Source organism: Balaenoptera ricei, chromosome 18 (assembly GCF_028023285.1).
Source record: "Balaenoptera ricei isolate mBalRic1 chromosome 18, mBalRic1.hap2, whole genome shotgun sequence".
NCBI classification, from domain to species: Eukaryota; Metazoa; Chordata; class Mammalia; order Artiodactyla; family Balaenopteridae; genus Balaenoptera; species Balaenoptera ricei.
Window position 1 is genome coordinate 81,436,504 of NC_082656.1, and position 14,492 is coordinate 81,450,995.

Consider the following 14,492-nt stretch of genomic DNA (forward strand, 5'->3'; position numbering starts at 1 on the left):
TTCCCCAGCATCACCGAGGCACAGTTGCCAGCGTGCACCCCCGCCCATCCCCAAGGCAAGGGCAAGGGCTGTGTGTCGGCAAAGGTGCATCTCCTGGCCGTGGCCTTTTTCCCAGGTAGGACAGATGCCTTCTGGCAATTTCACTTCCCTTCCTTATAATCAGAACAGGAGAGGATCTAACCAACAGTCGCCTGTACTTGCTGAGCGGAACTGCACGTATCAGCAAGCGGCAGAGGGGTGTTTGGGGGCAAAGAGAACCCTGACGTCACACTAGTCCCGGGGTCCCCAACCAGGGCTCTCTGCCCCACGGTGACACCGGGTGACGTCCGGAGACGTTTCTGGCGGTCACACTGGGCATGCGCGTCGGGGTGCTCCTTTGGCACCTGTGGGTCGGGGCCACGCAGGAGGCTGCGAAAGACCCCACGGTATTCAGGGCAGCCCCACCACGAGGAATTACTGGACCCGAATGGCAGTGTCACTGAGGCTGAGAAAGGCTGCCGTCCACCCTGCTGGGGGCTGTTAGGTCACTCAGGACAGTGGCTCCCAAACAGCTTTCTCCTTCCACTCGTGATACGACACACGTCGTACCTGAGACCCAGGACACACACAGGCAAGAGCCCACTCACAAAGCAGGAACAAATGACTCTCCCCAAAATAGGCACGACCGCGTGCTACCCCGTGTACTTTGGTACTTTCTATCTGATGCTGTTTCATTCAAACACAAAACACGCTGACGCAACATACCCTGTGAGATTAACAGCCCACAATTCATGCGTCCAGTTAATCACAAGGACGGGGAAACGGCAGTGCAGAGAGCACTCAGTGCCCACCTTTTGGCCGGGCGGACCCGGGTTGCCGGGTAAGCCATTGAAGCCCTGGCGACCGGGATTTCCAGGAGGTCCGGTGTCTCCAGGTAAACCGTCAACACCTGTTTGGAAGAGTCAAAAAAAATCACTCATGTAAAACTACCATTCCCTACTTTCTCCACTTCTTTCACACCTGCTCAGATGAACCTGAACAGATTTGAGGGCGCCAACAAGGAAGATGAGACCATCCTGGTCCAGGGGTAGCCTGGGGGCAGGGAGCATTCGCAGCGCCGGACGCCCCTTCCTCTCTCTCCCTCACACCCGCCCCCTCCCTTCCTTTTCTTCTACGCACTTAGAACTTTTCTCTCCTATTCGCTCCCCTCAAACGAACCAAACCAAACCAAACCAAGCCAGCATTTGCAGACTGGGAATGGCAATTTAGACTCTGGCAACTCCGAGTGTGGTCCGGAACGTCCCTGTCGCCTGGTTAGAAATCCAGCCGGGATATCCCCACGCAGACCCGCATCTTAACAAGACCCTTCGTGATTCCCGGACACGTTCGAGTTTGAGAAGCACCACTTTAGACCACCTGTTCTCCAACTGCACCACGCTGGAGGCACGTGGGGACATTTAGAGACTGGGTCCCGCCTCTGATGGGCTTTCTGACGGCTGCCCACGTGGCTATCAACGGCAGCAAAGTGTGAGAGCCGCTGGGCTAGGCTCTCTCTGTGTGATGGAAGGTTGGGGACACGCAGTGATCTGCAAGTTTGCAGAAACACAAACCTGAATCGCCCGTGGTGTAGGGCTGCTGTCTCGAGGGGCCTGACAGACAGTGCACATAACTGCAGGCAGCTTCGTGCGATGTGGGCAAAGGCTCTCTGATCAGGGAGGCCTTCCTCAGCTAAACTCTACCTGCCGTGATGGCAGTGGTCTGGTTCTCCCGTGGAACATGCCCGAGGCCTGAGCACTGCCCCTGTGACGCTGGAGGGTCACTGGGGGGCCTTCTGCCCCGTGAGCCTGGCAGAAGTGGCCATGAGCGCGGTGGGCATCACGCGGCTCCCAGGGAAACAGGCCGCTGTCTCCCGTCCCCGAGCGCGAAGGCCTGCAACCTTGAGAGCGGGTGCGATGCAGAGCCCTAGACAAGAAGCCCGGAGGCTGGACAAGTCTTTAAACTAAGTTTTGGTGAAACGGTGGTAAAACTGGGGTCGGGATGCCGGCCCAAAGGGAAAAGACAGGCCCCTCACTGCTCACAGCCCTTCTGGGCTCTGGACCAAAGTCCCTAACGGCCAGTCTGCACATCAGTTTCCCTGAAGGACTAAGAAAGCAGCAAAAAGGGTGAAACGGTCCTCTTTACTTCCTTACAATTTTCAGAAAGAAGTACTGGCTCTGGAACGTCCATGCGTGTGAGGGCCTCTCCCCCAAGAGCAAGGCCCCTCCTCATTTTCACCGCACCATCCCCCTGACCTTCCCCCGCCTTCCAGACCAGCCTGGTCCAGGCCCCGGCGGGCTGTGTGCTCCCTTCACGGATGAGAGAGAGACCCCCTTGAGGGTAGGTTTAGGCAAACGTGGCATCTGCCAGCTCCCTGGGCAGCTTGGGGTCCTTAAGGTCCCAACCCCTTCCCACCAAACCACTCGGCCGGGAGCCCACGTCACTCAACACCTCGGTGACCGGAATCTCCAGCCTGCACACCGCGTAGCTCTTCCGCTAACTCGCACATGGTGTGTTTACGTCCACCGCCTCTTTTCTCCTAGAATTCACGTGAGGACGAGCGGAGAGACCACAGCCCTTGGTGCTAACCAGCTGGGGACGGGCGCCACCGTCGGGGCCCACGCGGGCAGTGGCCAGAGCAGCGGCCCACCCAAGGCTGCCTTGTCCTGCGGGTTTACCTTTGGGGCCGGGAGGCCCTGGAAAGCCAATCCCAGGCTGGCCGACTGAACCCTTCTCTCCAGAGAGACCCGGCCTTCCCGGGGTTCCAGGAAAACCTCGGTCACCTGCGGTGAGAAAGACCAATGGTCAGCGTGAGAAAAACGTGAGCACATTTCCCCCACCCCAAGCCTCCAGATGAACGAGACTCTGAGTACCTTGGGGCCCTTGGTAACCGGGGGACCCCGGAAGTCCTGCGGCTCCAGGGGGACCGGGTAAGGGCATGACTTTTCCTTCTTCACCCTTGGGACCTGGGGAAAAAGAGCAAGGGCACAGCCTGAGGGCTGCTGTATCACATCCTTGTCTGCACGCCTCCATCCCTTCCTTCTCCTTTTCTAGACTCTCTCACAGATAGCTCCTCTTCTCCCAAAATGACCTAGACGTTTGTTTGACACAAGAATTCTTTAAGCGTCCAAAACAAGAGTCACGAAAAGCTAAAAACTCTACAACAATAAACAGTGAGATGACCCTGGGTATCAATTAATCTGTCTCAAAAAGTCAAAGCCTTTTCACCGTTCTCTCTCAGTTTCTCAGACAGGATTGGTTGTAAGTTGCTCTGATGCCCACATCTGGTGGGAAGTTATCTTCACGACGTGCCCCGTGGGTGATATCGTTACCCTAACGGTGAGCTGGACGGTTCTGTGGTATCTCCAGCCCAGAAAAGCCACCTTTTCCATCTCCAAACTGGGAGGTGCAGGCGCAGCCCCGGGTGCCCGTGCCTACGAGATCCACTGGGTGTCAGGATTGAGCTGTTACGAAAGGACCAAAGGGCTCATCTCCACTGAACCTTCACATACCTTAAAGAACTCAGGATCTGAAGGGCCTCCCAGGGACAGCCAACACTCGCTTTAGCTACAGACTGTGGGAAGCACCAGGGCCTGACCCCAACACATCTTTGCTATCAGCTCCAGCCCTGGGAACAGGGCTTTTATGACCATCAGACTAAACACAGCTCTGGCAGATCAAAGAAGTCGGGTTTCTAATCCCAAAGCTGCCTGGGTCTGGATGGCCAAGGAACCCTCCAGAATGTGGACAACTGACCGACAGCACTTTCAGCATTGCCTCTTTCGGGAACCCTCTTCCCATCCCGTCAAGAGGTATCTGTTTGTGTCCCACTGGCTTTTCTGATGGTAGTTTCTGGCCCAGAAAAAAAAAACCTGATTCCTTTTTACACGCTGCAAGTGTTCAGATTCCGGAAGCACGAAGAACACTTGAGATGGCGATTTGGGAATTAGGAGTGTGGGGTTAGTGACCAGAGGCCCCTTTCCGAGACCCGGGGTGTTTCTCAGTCAAACCCAGCATTTTCCTGCCCCGAAAGGAGTCGTAAGAGAGACGTTCCTGGGTTCCTTGCTAATCAAAGAGCAATCATCAATGGAGTCCTCACTTGGTGAGTAACCAACGATCACCCAACGATGACAATAACAATAACCCATCCAGCAAGGCGCTGTACTTGGACCTCCGTCAGAGGCTGCTGATGTGTCCTGCATTACGAAGCTGACGAACCCTACACTGGGTCTTCATAAGGAAATAACAGTTCCCCGTGGGGACAGGAACTGACGAAACTTGGGCTGGATACATGGCTCGGGACAGAATCGGCAAACGTGTGAGAGCAAGAAGGCCAGCCTGTAATCGCTGCTGAGTCTCTCCTGTTGGAAACCTTGTTCTTCCAGCTTCTTAGTTACTAGGCTTCTCCAGGCTTACTGGCCACACACCTTTAACCACCCCAAATCACCTTTCATTCATTTCTACAACTCTTAAGCCATCTTAGTCACAGCACACGTCCTTCTGTCCTCTGTGTCCAGGCCGTTCCTGGCCTCTTCTCCTCCAGGTTTCCTAGGCAATGATGTAAATGTTCCATTTCTTCCCGGAATCATATTCAACTAAGAAGTCACTGACAGCCTACTGTGTGCAGGGCCCGGGGACCCCCTTTCACTTCCGTCCCTGAAGATAAGCCCGTCGTGAGGACGCAGTGGAGCGCGTCCGTGGGAAACCCTCACACAGCCCCCTCCCACGTTCTCCACCAAAGCCCGGGCGGTGGGCTCCAGGAGGGTGGGCGGCCTCTGACTTGCTTCCTCTCTGGTTGCTTAGCTCAGCGTGTGGCACACAGAACCACGTGGAAAAACAGTCAACAAACGGCTGGAACTACCCCGAAATTCGACAGCCAAGTCAAAGCAGCTGTGGATCAGTCACTGAGCGTGTGCACCTCAGCGGAGGGGTGAAGAGTAAGTATGTGGCTTGGGATACACAGAAGCCAAAAGGGACCGCTCATCGGCGAGAAACAGAAGATGGGCTCAGGCTGGCATCACTTCCACATCCACACAGAAGGCTGACCTTCTCTGCTGCATATGGCGTACTTATTTATAAGGAAATCACCTATACCTTCAAGTTCCTGTTATCCAGACCCTCCACGCCACTGGCCCATCTCATAAAGGAAGGAACGAGATACAGAAACGCTAAGGAAAGGTTGCTCAGGTCTCATCCCCCCTCCTGGCAGAACTGAAACCAGACCCACGTCCCCATGTCACTGAGCCCAGGGCTCCTGGCATCTGTGTGTGGCACTTGAGGTCCTCAGGCCTCACCTGGCAGGCCTGGGGACCCGGGGTTTCCCGGAAAGCCCATCTGTCCTTTGTCACCAATGGGGCCAATAGGGCCGAACCCTGGAGGCCCAGGAGGGCCGACGTCACCACGGCTGCCGGGGAATCCAACTCCTCCCGGGGGGCCACGTTCTCCTTTTAATCCTACTGAACCCTGAAGCGAAAAGAGAAAAAGACGAGTTAGCAGACATACCAGCACTCCGATCTGTGTCGCATTTTTCCACCATCCATGGTAAAAAAGTGCCAGAGTTTAACTAGCTGTGCTACTTATTAACTTCAACCCGTCTGCAAAGGTCACCTTGTAGTTAATAAATGAAACCGGCATTCTCTCCTCTAAGCTGAGCAATCGCCCTCCCAAACCAGACATAAGGAGACGCTCCAAAGGGGAAGGCCCTTATATCTGGAATCTTCTTTGAAAGGGTGACTTGAACGCCGCTAACTTTAAAATTCACCTCCCGTCCGACATATGGAGGTCTTTTCAGTTCCCCCAGATCCATCAGAAGACACTGACCCCTTATCACCTAATCGTTCAGGTCAAGGCTATCACACTTAGGTTTACAGACTACAGTTTTCCAGTGAACGTGAGACAGGTTCGCTTACGACAAGGACCCCCGCGGTGAAACCAGGTCGACGCGATACCAGTCACTCCTTCCTCCACTCTCTGCACATCCATCATCGGTCAGGCGCACCTTCGAAGCCTGGGAATCAACATACCGGGGAGCCTTTGGGGCCGGGCAGACCCGGATGGCCGTCTCTTCCGGGAGGGCCTCCTCTGCCTGGCGTGCCGGGCTGGCCTGGGAAACCTGGGTCTCCTTTGTCGCCCTTGAGTCGCATGTCGAAGTAAATCTCGCCAGGCTCGCCCTTGGCTCCTGGCTGGCCCATCAGCCCGGGCACACCTTGCGGTCCCTGCGAGAACAAAGCCTTATGAGGCCACCACCGAAGACGCCCATCCACAGAGCAAACCGGCAACAAGGAAATCAGGACTCCACCTTGAAAAGTGGGGACGGGTTTAGAGCTCCCCGTTCCCTGTGTAGGAGCAAAAAAGAGCCAGCAGCTCTGTGACAAAGCCCTGAGCTGACCTCACTGCTGTGCGGCCCTTAAAGAGCCTCTAGTAATGGAGATGGGGACAGGGCGGGGGAGTGAAGGAGAAGCGCTGGGCCCAGCCCGTAGATCAGTCCTTAGGTAGCTTTCTTGTCTCTTACAACTGCTGACATTCCCAAGAACAGCTCAGCTACGGCTGGAAGGGGCTGGATGTTCGATTCCCGGGCCCAGGAACCAGAGATGGAGGCTGAGAACAGCCACGTTTCCTAAGTCTGGTCGGTGCTGAAATCACACAGCTCGCCTCTCACGCGCACAGCCCTAATCCCGGAAGAGATAAGGAGGCCCAGAGCACCCGGAAAGAGGCAAGTCGGGGAAGGGAGCACCAGGGCAGCTCTGCAACTGGGCTTTTGAGCCGTCAGCAGAATAGAATTAACTTTCCCAAGAGACACACACTGGAACACTTCTCAGTTCCTGGAAAGGGGGGTCTTCAAGGAACGCCCACCCCCTGGATGGTTCCTCCGCCAGCTCCCCTTGAGAGTGGGGTTCACCAGGAAGAGGCCCAAGGCTTTAAACAACTGCCTCAGTTACCTGTTCTCTGAGAGAGGGATCTCCTCAACCTCCCCACTCACTTGGCAGAATTTAAACTCTTGCAGAATTCATGTGGTTTGAATTCCTTTTTGTAAACTCCCTTTGAAATGGTTCTTGGATGTAGGTGAACCGCAGTGCGTGCACACACGCGTACACACACACACACACACACACACACACACACACCCCTCTGTGTGTACCTGTAACATGTACTCCTCAAAGTACCGGACACAGCTGGTCGGAGCTGGCCCTGAGCTGGAAGTGCCCCTTGTGACAGAGGACACTTCACTCAGATCTACTCGGGGAAGGAAGGGGAAAGATACCCAATCTATCGTATTTACTCTAGTCCCACTATCTCCACCAGCCACCCGCCAGGAAGTCTAGCAGAGGACATGGAAAATTCATTATTTGGTTGAAAGCTGCTGTGGTATTTTGTAGCTTTTTCTCTCTAGTTAACATTAGCTCCTGTGCCTCCCTAAGGCCCAGCTAATCTTGGAAGCCCTTCCGGATAGGCCCAGGTGGCCTTCTCCCCTGTTTCCTCCGTGTCCTGTATGGTCCTCTTTGCTCTGTTAGGGACATTTGCTTGCCTTCTGTCTCTCCACTAGCCTTTCAGGGCTGTGAGGGCAGGACCAAGGCTTCCTGTCTTTGTGCCCTTAATGTCTACAAGAGGGAGGTACCGGAGGACGTGTATGTTGAACCAGCAATGTTCACCAATAAAAAGTAAAGGCCAACGTAAGAAATTACAACCAGTGCATATTTTTCTCAAACCCGAAGCACCCCTTATGTTATTTTATGTTGATTATTCACAGCTTAGAAGTATGGTATTTTCTAATACTATGAGCACAGGGTGAGAAAAATACAAGTTTTTATTTTCATACGGATGACCGTGTCAGCCATCGTTCTATTTAAGGGAGAAATCTAGGACTTCTTTGAAAATTGACATTTACAACCCTAGGACATCTCATGTGGATTCTTTGCTAATCCTAAGTGATTCAAGGGTCTTTTGATGCACATCCCTTAGGATAAATGTCGAAGAATCAGACGCTGTCTTGGAAGTTTAGCATTGGCTACATAAATTGGAGAAGATCTGACAACTTGTGCAGTCTGCTTCTAGAAAGTGGTGCCACCATGGGAAAAGCTGGGAGAAGTTCGTTTCAATTAACACAGGTCACTCCCAGTGACCCCAGACCTGCTTGGGGGCTGGGCTTCGTCATCTCAGCCTGGAGCCCGCCTCTTGTGGTCTGTCCTCCTTTCCCCAATTCAAACCCTCAGCTTTCAGAGGACATGTCCCAGAAACGCTACCTAAATCAAATGCAGAATCAGAGCTTTCTTCATTGGAATCTACTTTCCAGTTTGCTCCGCTGGTTGGCGGAGCCTAATCTTTTAGCCTCCAGCCAAATTCGAAATAAGGGTACCACATTTTTGAGCTAGTTAAACCACGGAGCTATGATATAGCATCTAATAAAAGGAAAATTATTATCTTCTCTTAGGTTATTTACCCACAGAACAATTTTTAGAAGTGTTTTCCCTCTGCACCAAGAAAGATGCTCCCTGGATGGGCAAGGCATGGGGATTCGCATTTTTGTTGGACATTTTCTTTGTTTTTTTCTTTATCGTGACTTCTCCTCAACCATCCTCCTTCCTCTTTTCTCATTTATATTGGATTTGGGGCTGGCGGCAGCGGGGGGGGCGGGTGTCTGCACTGGGTTCCAGGCAGAGTGGAGGCAGGAAGTATTCCAGGAAGGCCGAGTAGATAAAGACCGTGCCCAGACTATGTCTGTTGCCTTCAAAGTTGTTCCCACTTTGATCACCACCACAGTCAGCGTTCCCAGCTTTGTGAACTTCCAACTTATTTAGAAATATGTTAAACAAGTGCGACTTCTAACTTAGCTCCCCAGGCACCGGGGAAGTTCTGGAAAGCAGAAGCCCATGACTTAACTTCAAAAGGAGAAAACTATTGCTGGATTCCAGCTGTTTCATTCCTATTTCAACTCACTTTTGCCCTGACCTGCTTTTACAGACCCTTCCAGAAATATCTTCTTAAATTACAAATGTTAAAGACCTACAACCAAAAAAGAATAATGCTAAAGATTTGACTTTCTTTCCATTTACGACAAAAGAAAAGGAAAAAGAAAAAAAGGAATGAAAGAAATTGTAGAAACTGGTTAATGCTTAACAGAACTGAGAAGCACAAAGAAAATACTAGAACAAAGCCCAAAGCCTTAAAAGCTTTAGAAATAGAGCTGATTACATGCACAAAAAAATAACGTCCTTCAATATTTAAGATTATTACTATAATCTGCTATTCAATGGCTTCTTTTAAAACAACGTAGAAAGGTTAAGAAAATGGTGTTCTGTCTAACTGAAAGGTTTCATGTCCTTGTGATCGAGATATTTCATCTATAGATTTGAAAAAGTGTCTTTGCAATAGGTGTTGGTGATAGGACTTTTCAAATTCTGTACCTGTTAAGAAGAAGAAAGGAATCATTCAAATTCCTAGAGGAAAATCAGCCAGTGCTCCTTCACTGCCATAGACACCGTCAGCGCTGAACTTATTCACTGACAAGCTTTAGATTATCTGGTGTGAGACTGGATGATGGTGTAAAAAGACAACTCAACAGTGTGGCTGTTAAGAGGTGACTCTTGGTGGCACCAGAGACCCTGCGGGAAAGTGACCACCAGCACTCGGTCATGCCTGGAAACAGGTAAGCGGCAACTGAATTCTGACCAGGTGAGAAGAAAGGCAAGTTGGGGTGCAGGTTCTGGATGCAATGGTCCTACTCATCCTCAGGTCAATCAGTCAGGAGAGACACGGGGAGTAATTCTAACTGCTCGACAAAGTGATCCTTTACCAGCTCCCAAATAAAGCAGGAGTCCATGTGCAAATGCAACGATACGTGCCTTTGCTGGTTTGCTCGGTGGCAACTTCTAATATGTCTAGGAACTCAGACAGGTTTACTTACAGGCAATCCTTCAAGACCATCCCTGCCGGGTAAACCTCTGTCGCCCTTGGCCCCTGGCTGTCCTGGGAAACCTTTCGCAAGAGACAGAGGAAAGATTCAGCACATTGTTGATGAGACACTTTCAAAGAGCTGAAAACATTTTTACCTTTTCACGATTCAAAAGTACAAAGATCTTCATACTAAGTGCATGATGTTTGAAGCATCTCGAGACAGTAATAACAAAAATGCCCAAAATGGGCTCAGAAGGGGGAAGAGGGACCCCCAAATGCACACGAGTAACACTGATGCGGAATGGCTACAAACCCCCGCCCGCAAGCCCAGGGGCCACTTAAACCAAAGCAGGCAGGTAACCTCCTCTGAGATAAGGAAATTTGCAGAGCTGTGTGAACCATATGCTGCTATCCTTTGACTAGGAAATCTTTCTGACGCTGAATTTGTAAGTCATCTTGATAATTTTCAACAAAATGGACAAATCCTAGAACTGTGGCTTCACATTCTCATCTCGTGCTTTAGTGTTGATGGAGAAAATCAGGTCAGGGAGTAAGATATGCTTCACTGTGAAGGTTCCAACCCATCGAAGCAAATTCTGACCTGGTCCCTTTCACATTTGGGGCCTTACCTATTTCTCCGGGGGGTCCCTGTGGCCCTGGGGGCCCACGAAGTCCTGTTGAGTCACAGATGAGGCAACTATCTCCTTTTTGACCTAAACAAGGAGACACGGGGTATTATACAGAACAGGTGAGCAGAGTCCCCTGAAGCATAGGGACAGCACAGGAGAGGGAAGAGGAGGCCACCGTTTACCCAACAGCTGCTCCAGATGCGTCCACCTGCCAGTGGCCGTGTGTCCCTGACACGGGGCCCACCCTCCGCCCTCTGCACACATCACAGGTAACCACGGGTGCCCTTCTAAGGAATCCCATCCTCTGCCCTGCCAAGGCACAGGCCCTGCCTCACTAAAAAGTGATCCAGAACTCCGTTTTCCCATCAGCCTGAGATGACTCGACTCTATCATTTTGTCTCTAATTCTAAAACTTCCCATCATCTTTCTCTTTGATTTTGTATTTTTTAGCCAACTGCACATATAACTCCTGGACTTTAAACCTATGTTCCAGGCTGACAAATGACAGATGGGAGTAAGAAGGCACAAAATCCAGGGCAAAGACCTGACCTGACATGGAGGACCCAAGAGGAGAGGGACCCCAGCACATGAAAATGGGAGGAAATGCCTTTCTTTGGAAACTCTAACCTCTTACATCTTGATTTTCAAACTAAGCTAAAAGGCCTTCGAGTGTCTTAGATGTGCGTGTGTCCTGAACCTTGAATGTCAGGTTTCTAGGCACAGATAAGGCCAACAGAGAGCAGAGCACACGTGGAGAAGCTGTCACTCAGCAGTCACAGAGGCTGGGCTGTGTGCCCCTCGTCCCCTCACCCTGACCGGCACCCCAGCCCCAGGCACACCCCACACCAGGCCCCAGTGTCAGGATCAAGGGCAGAACAGGAGCGCATCGGTGGGAGGGATGCACTGTTAGTTGCCCAGTAACCCAGCCAAGCCGCAGGTGCTATGGGATCCGTGGGCGTCTGTCCTGAGGCTGGAAGTGGACGGCGGGGAGACCTCGCACTGCAGTCTGGGCAGGCTGACGGCTCCACCGCAGGGGCGTGAAGGCACAGGAAGAAAGAGGCTCCTCTTAGGAGCCGGGGGACGGATGAACACACGTCTCAGTACAAAGAACCTTCCGACCATTGGCTCCGTCACAAAATGGAACAGCCCACCTCAGAAAGTGCTAAGCAACTGGTCACTAGGGAGATTCATGAAAAACAAATGACACGCCAGCTGGTGGCACAATCCTCCCCGCTTGAATTCTAAGATCGCTTTCATCTAAGGTTCTGCAACTTACACGGCTGTCAAAATTCTAAGACATTTTCCATGCATTTGAGCTTCAGACTTTTGAAGAGCAAAAACTCTTTGCGATCCAAAGCCAGAAAAGGAACCCACAGGGATCAGTTTTGGGGGGCCGCCCTCTCTTTGTTCTACTCTCTGGGTATTAAGAGACATATACTGAATAAACACTGGAACATCCTTTGTTTACTCCACTCTAAGACGGGACTGTTTGTGCAGTGATAATCCATCGTTCTCAAGATTGTGAAGGATTATGATGAGTCCCGCGTTGGCATTGCAGACGACACTTGAAAAGTTTAAGATAAAACTCAGAGCCAAGGGTGGAGGTGGCTGATTCATCAGCGCAGATCTGCTCACACTGATTACAGAAACGGGGATTGAGGGGTGGTGAGCATTCTGTATACACACTTGTGATCCGGCTTCAAGGAAAGACGTGCATTCTCGGAGAATGCAATCTCTGACTCTGAACCGAAGGATCGCAGGAAGGTATCAATCTGAGAATTTAATCTGCTGACCTCACAGAGGGTAAAGAACAGGGAATCTGACTTCAGGGCCCGTCTCCCCGTTGTCTCCCAGGTGATAACTGTCTCTTCAACGCCCAACAATCTCAGCAGAGCTGTCAGGAGACACGTCTTAGGCATGGACTTTGAGGAGAGCTTCAAATAATGGAAGAAGATACCCATGTCCACCCAAAGCCAGTAAGTATGTAGAAATGTATCACACGCCCAAGCACAATCAACATTTTTTTAAAAAATTAAATCTCTTACCTTTTTCTCCAACTTCGCCTGTCAACCCCGGCTGCCCCGGACTTCCGGGAGGACCCTGGTCACCTGGCGGCCCGGGCTGGCATTCCACAATTCCATCTGCAATGGATGTTTAACAATTAGAGGATCACTCCCACCAAACAGAAGCTAGGTGTTTTCACCCTCTCTTGAGTCAATCTATTACAAAACCAAACTTTATCTAGGTTATTTGGCAATAACCTTTGGCAAGGTTATTTAGGTTTATTAGAAATCCAGCTGTGGTCTGCTTTGAAACAATCCTAGTACGTTAACTTGTAATACATGACCAGGGCACATAGCATCCATCCACGCCCCGTCACAAGCTGTCGATGCTAAAATTTCTATTTTACAATTCTAACGCTTATTCCAGCACATTAGCCCTGTCCTGAACCTTATTTCATGTTATCTTGCAAGATACACACCATCTCCCTTACGTCACAGGGTAAGAAACTGAGGCTCAAAAACTTAAATGATTTGTCCATGTCCTACATCTGTGAAGTCAACACAGAGACTTCAGCAACTTTATGCCTTTTTTTCCTCCTGAGCAAACTTACAGCGAAGTACTCATTATCTTAGAGACACAGACTGCCCGTGGGAAGACAACTCTAATTGTTTGTTCCTATTCAATTCTGAGCATTATTGATGTGAAGAAGCATGAAAATGAACTGCAGTGACGCAAACACCATCTGTTGTGGGTTCTAGTAAAAAAAAAAGTATTGTTTTCGAATACACACAGTGATAGAGTTTATATTTCCTTCTCCAGTATCTTTGAAGGAAAGTGACAGAGTGCGTGCTTGAACGTGAGGCTCTGCGGGCACCGGTCACAACCGTAGCCGACATTCACGGCTGCAGCTCCTACCCCCCCCAGCTCACACATCAGCTCCATCGGGAGGGACAGAGGGCGAGAAGCATCCCCAGCCTTTTGGGCTTTTCACAAGGGATGCTGGGGCAACGGTGGGTGTGCTCTCCCCAGACACAAAGGCCTAAAAAAAGAGCCCAAACTTCTCTGTTTGATGACTTTGTTTAGAGCTCAGAGGAAAAAGTTTCAAGTGTGTAAGAAATGAAGTCCAGGGGTTTTTTGTTTGCTTGTGGCTGTTTTCCTGGGAGCTTCTCTGAATAAAGCACAGGCGAGGAGGAACCCTGGGGTGGCCGTATCTCTGCCCTGGGTCCTCTGGCTCCGGCCGGCTCCTTGGTGACCCCATCGGTCTTGAACAGAGTGGAGTCGTTTTTATGCTTCAAAAAGCTTCTCTGAATTCCTTGCCTGGGAAGAACTCATTCCCAGCCCTGCAAGCCGAGGTGGCTGGACCCCCCGATGCTGGAAACACAGGTGCGTGAACGCTGACAGACGTAAAATTATTGTTTTTCCAGAACACACCTCCCGCCAGCTTCCTCTCCATCAGAATCCCTACACAGCCCTGGTAGGAAGGCAAGTTACCGTCCTCATCAAAATGAATTTTAAATAATTTTAAGTCTAAAGCAAGAATACAGGGATGTGTCTGAGGGGTTCTGAAGGGCAAGTTCAGGTTCGACGTTTACACGGTCTGCTCAGGGAGGCTCGGCCGTCAAGGGCGGGGAGGGCTGCAGCCACACGGGACCAGAGCGCAGGAGCGGACAGGGCTGAAGGCGGCTCCACGCTCCCTGGTGAATGAGCAATCGAAGGGTCCCAAGGTGGCGATTCGTTAAGATGCAGCCCCTTTAATGTGCGCTGTAAATGTGTGTAAAAACCTCACTGATAAATGATCACTCAGCACGCTGTGATTGTGGATCACCTAATTTGCACAGACTGGAAAGGGCAACCCAGAAACCTGGAGGGTACCTATCACAACGTAATCAGCCGACACATCCCACAGAATTCACAGCAGGGAGAAGTTCAAGTCTTTCCGTGAGACTTCACATT

General features: G+C 51.1%; 2 protein-coding genes across 2 annotated transcripts in view; one reads left to right on the forward strand and one right to left on the reverse strand.

Moving 5' to 3' along the window:
- Positions 1-14,492, forward strand: part of COL4A2 (collagen type IV alpha 2 chain) — a 384,139-nt gene that overhangs the window by 84,450 nt on the left and 285,197 nt on the right. The gene's annotated exons all lie outside the window — the stretch shown is intronic.
- The window catches only part of COL4A1 (collagen type IV alpha 1 chain), a 148,796-nt gene that overhangs the window by 25,590 nt on the left and 108,714 nt on the right, over positions 1-14,492 (reverse strand). Inside the window, exons 22-29 of the mRNA XM_059903176.1 lie at positions 12,581-12,676; positions 10,536-10,619; positions 9,917-9,987; positions 6,039-6,230; positions 5,310-5,478; positions 2,889-2,981; positions 2,694-2,798; positions 831-928 (exon numbers count right to left, since the gene is read on the reverse strand). Of these exons, the coding sequence (XP_059759159.1) occupies positions 831-928; positions 2,694-2,798; positions 2,889-2,981; positions 5,310-5,478; positions 6,039-6,230; positions 9,917-9,987; positions 10,536-10,619; positions 12,581-12,676 (908 nt within the window). The remainder of the gene's footprint in view (positions 1-830; positions 929-2,693; positions 2,799-2,888; positions 2,982-5,309; positions 5,479-6,038; positions 6,231-9,916; positions 9,988-10,535; positions 10,620-12,580; positions 12,677-14,492) is intronic.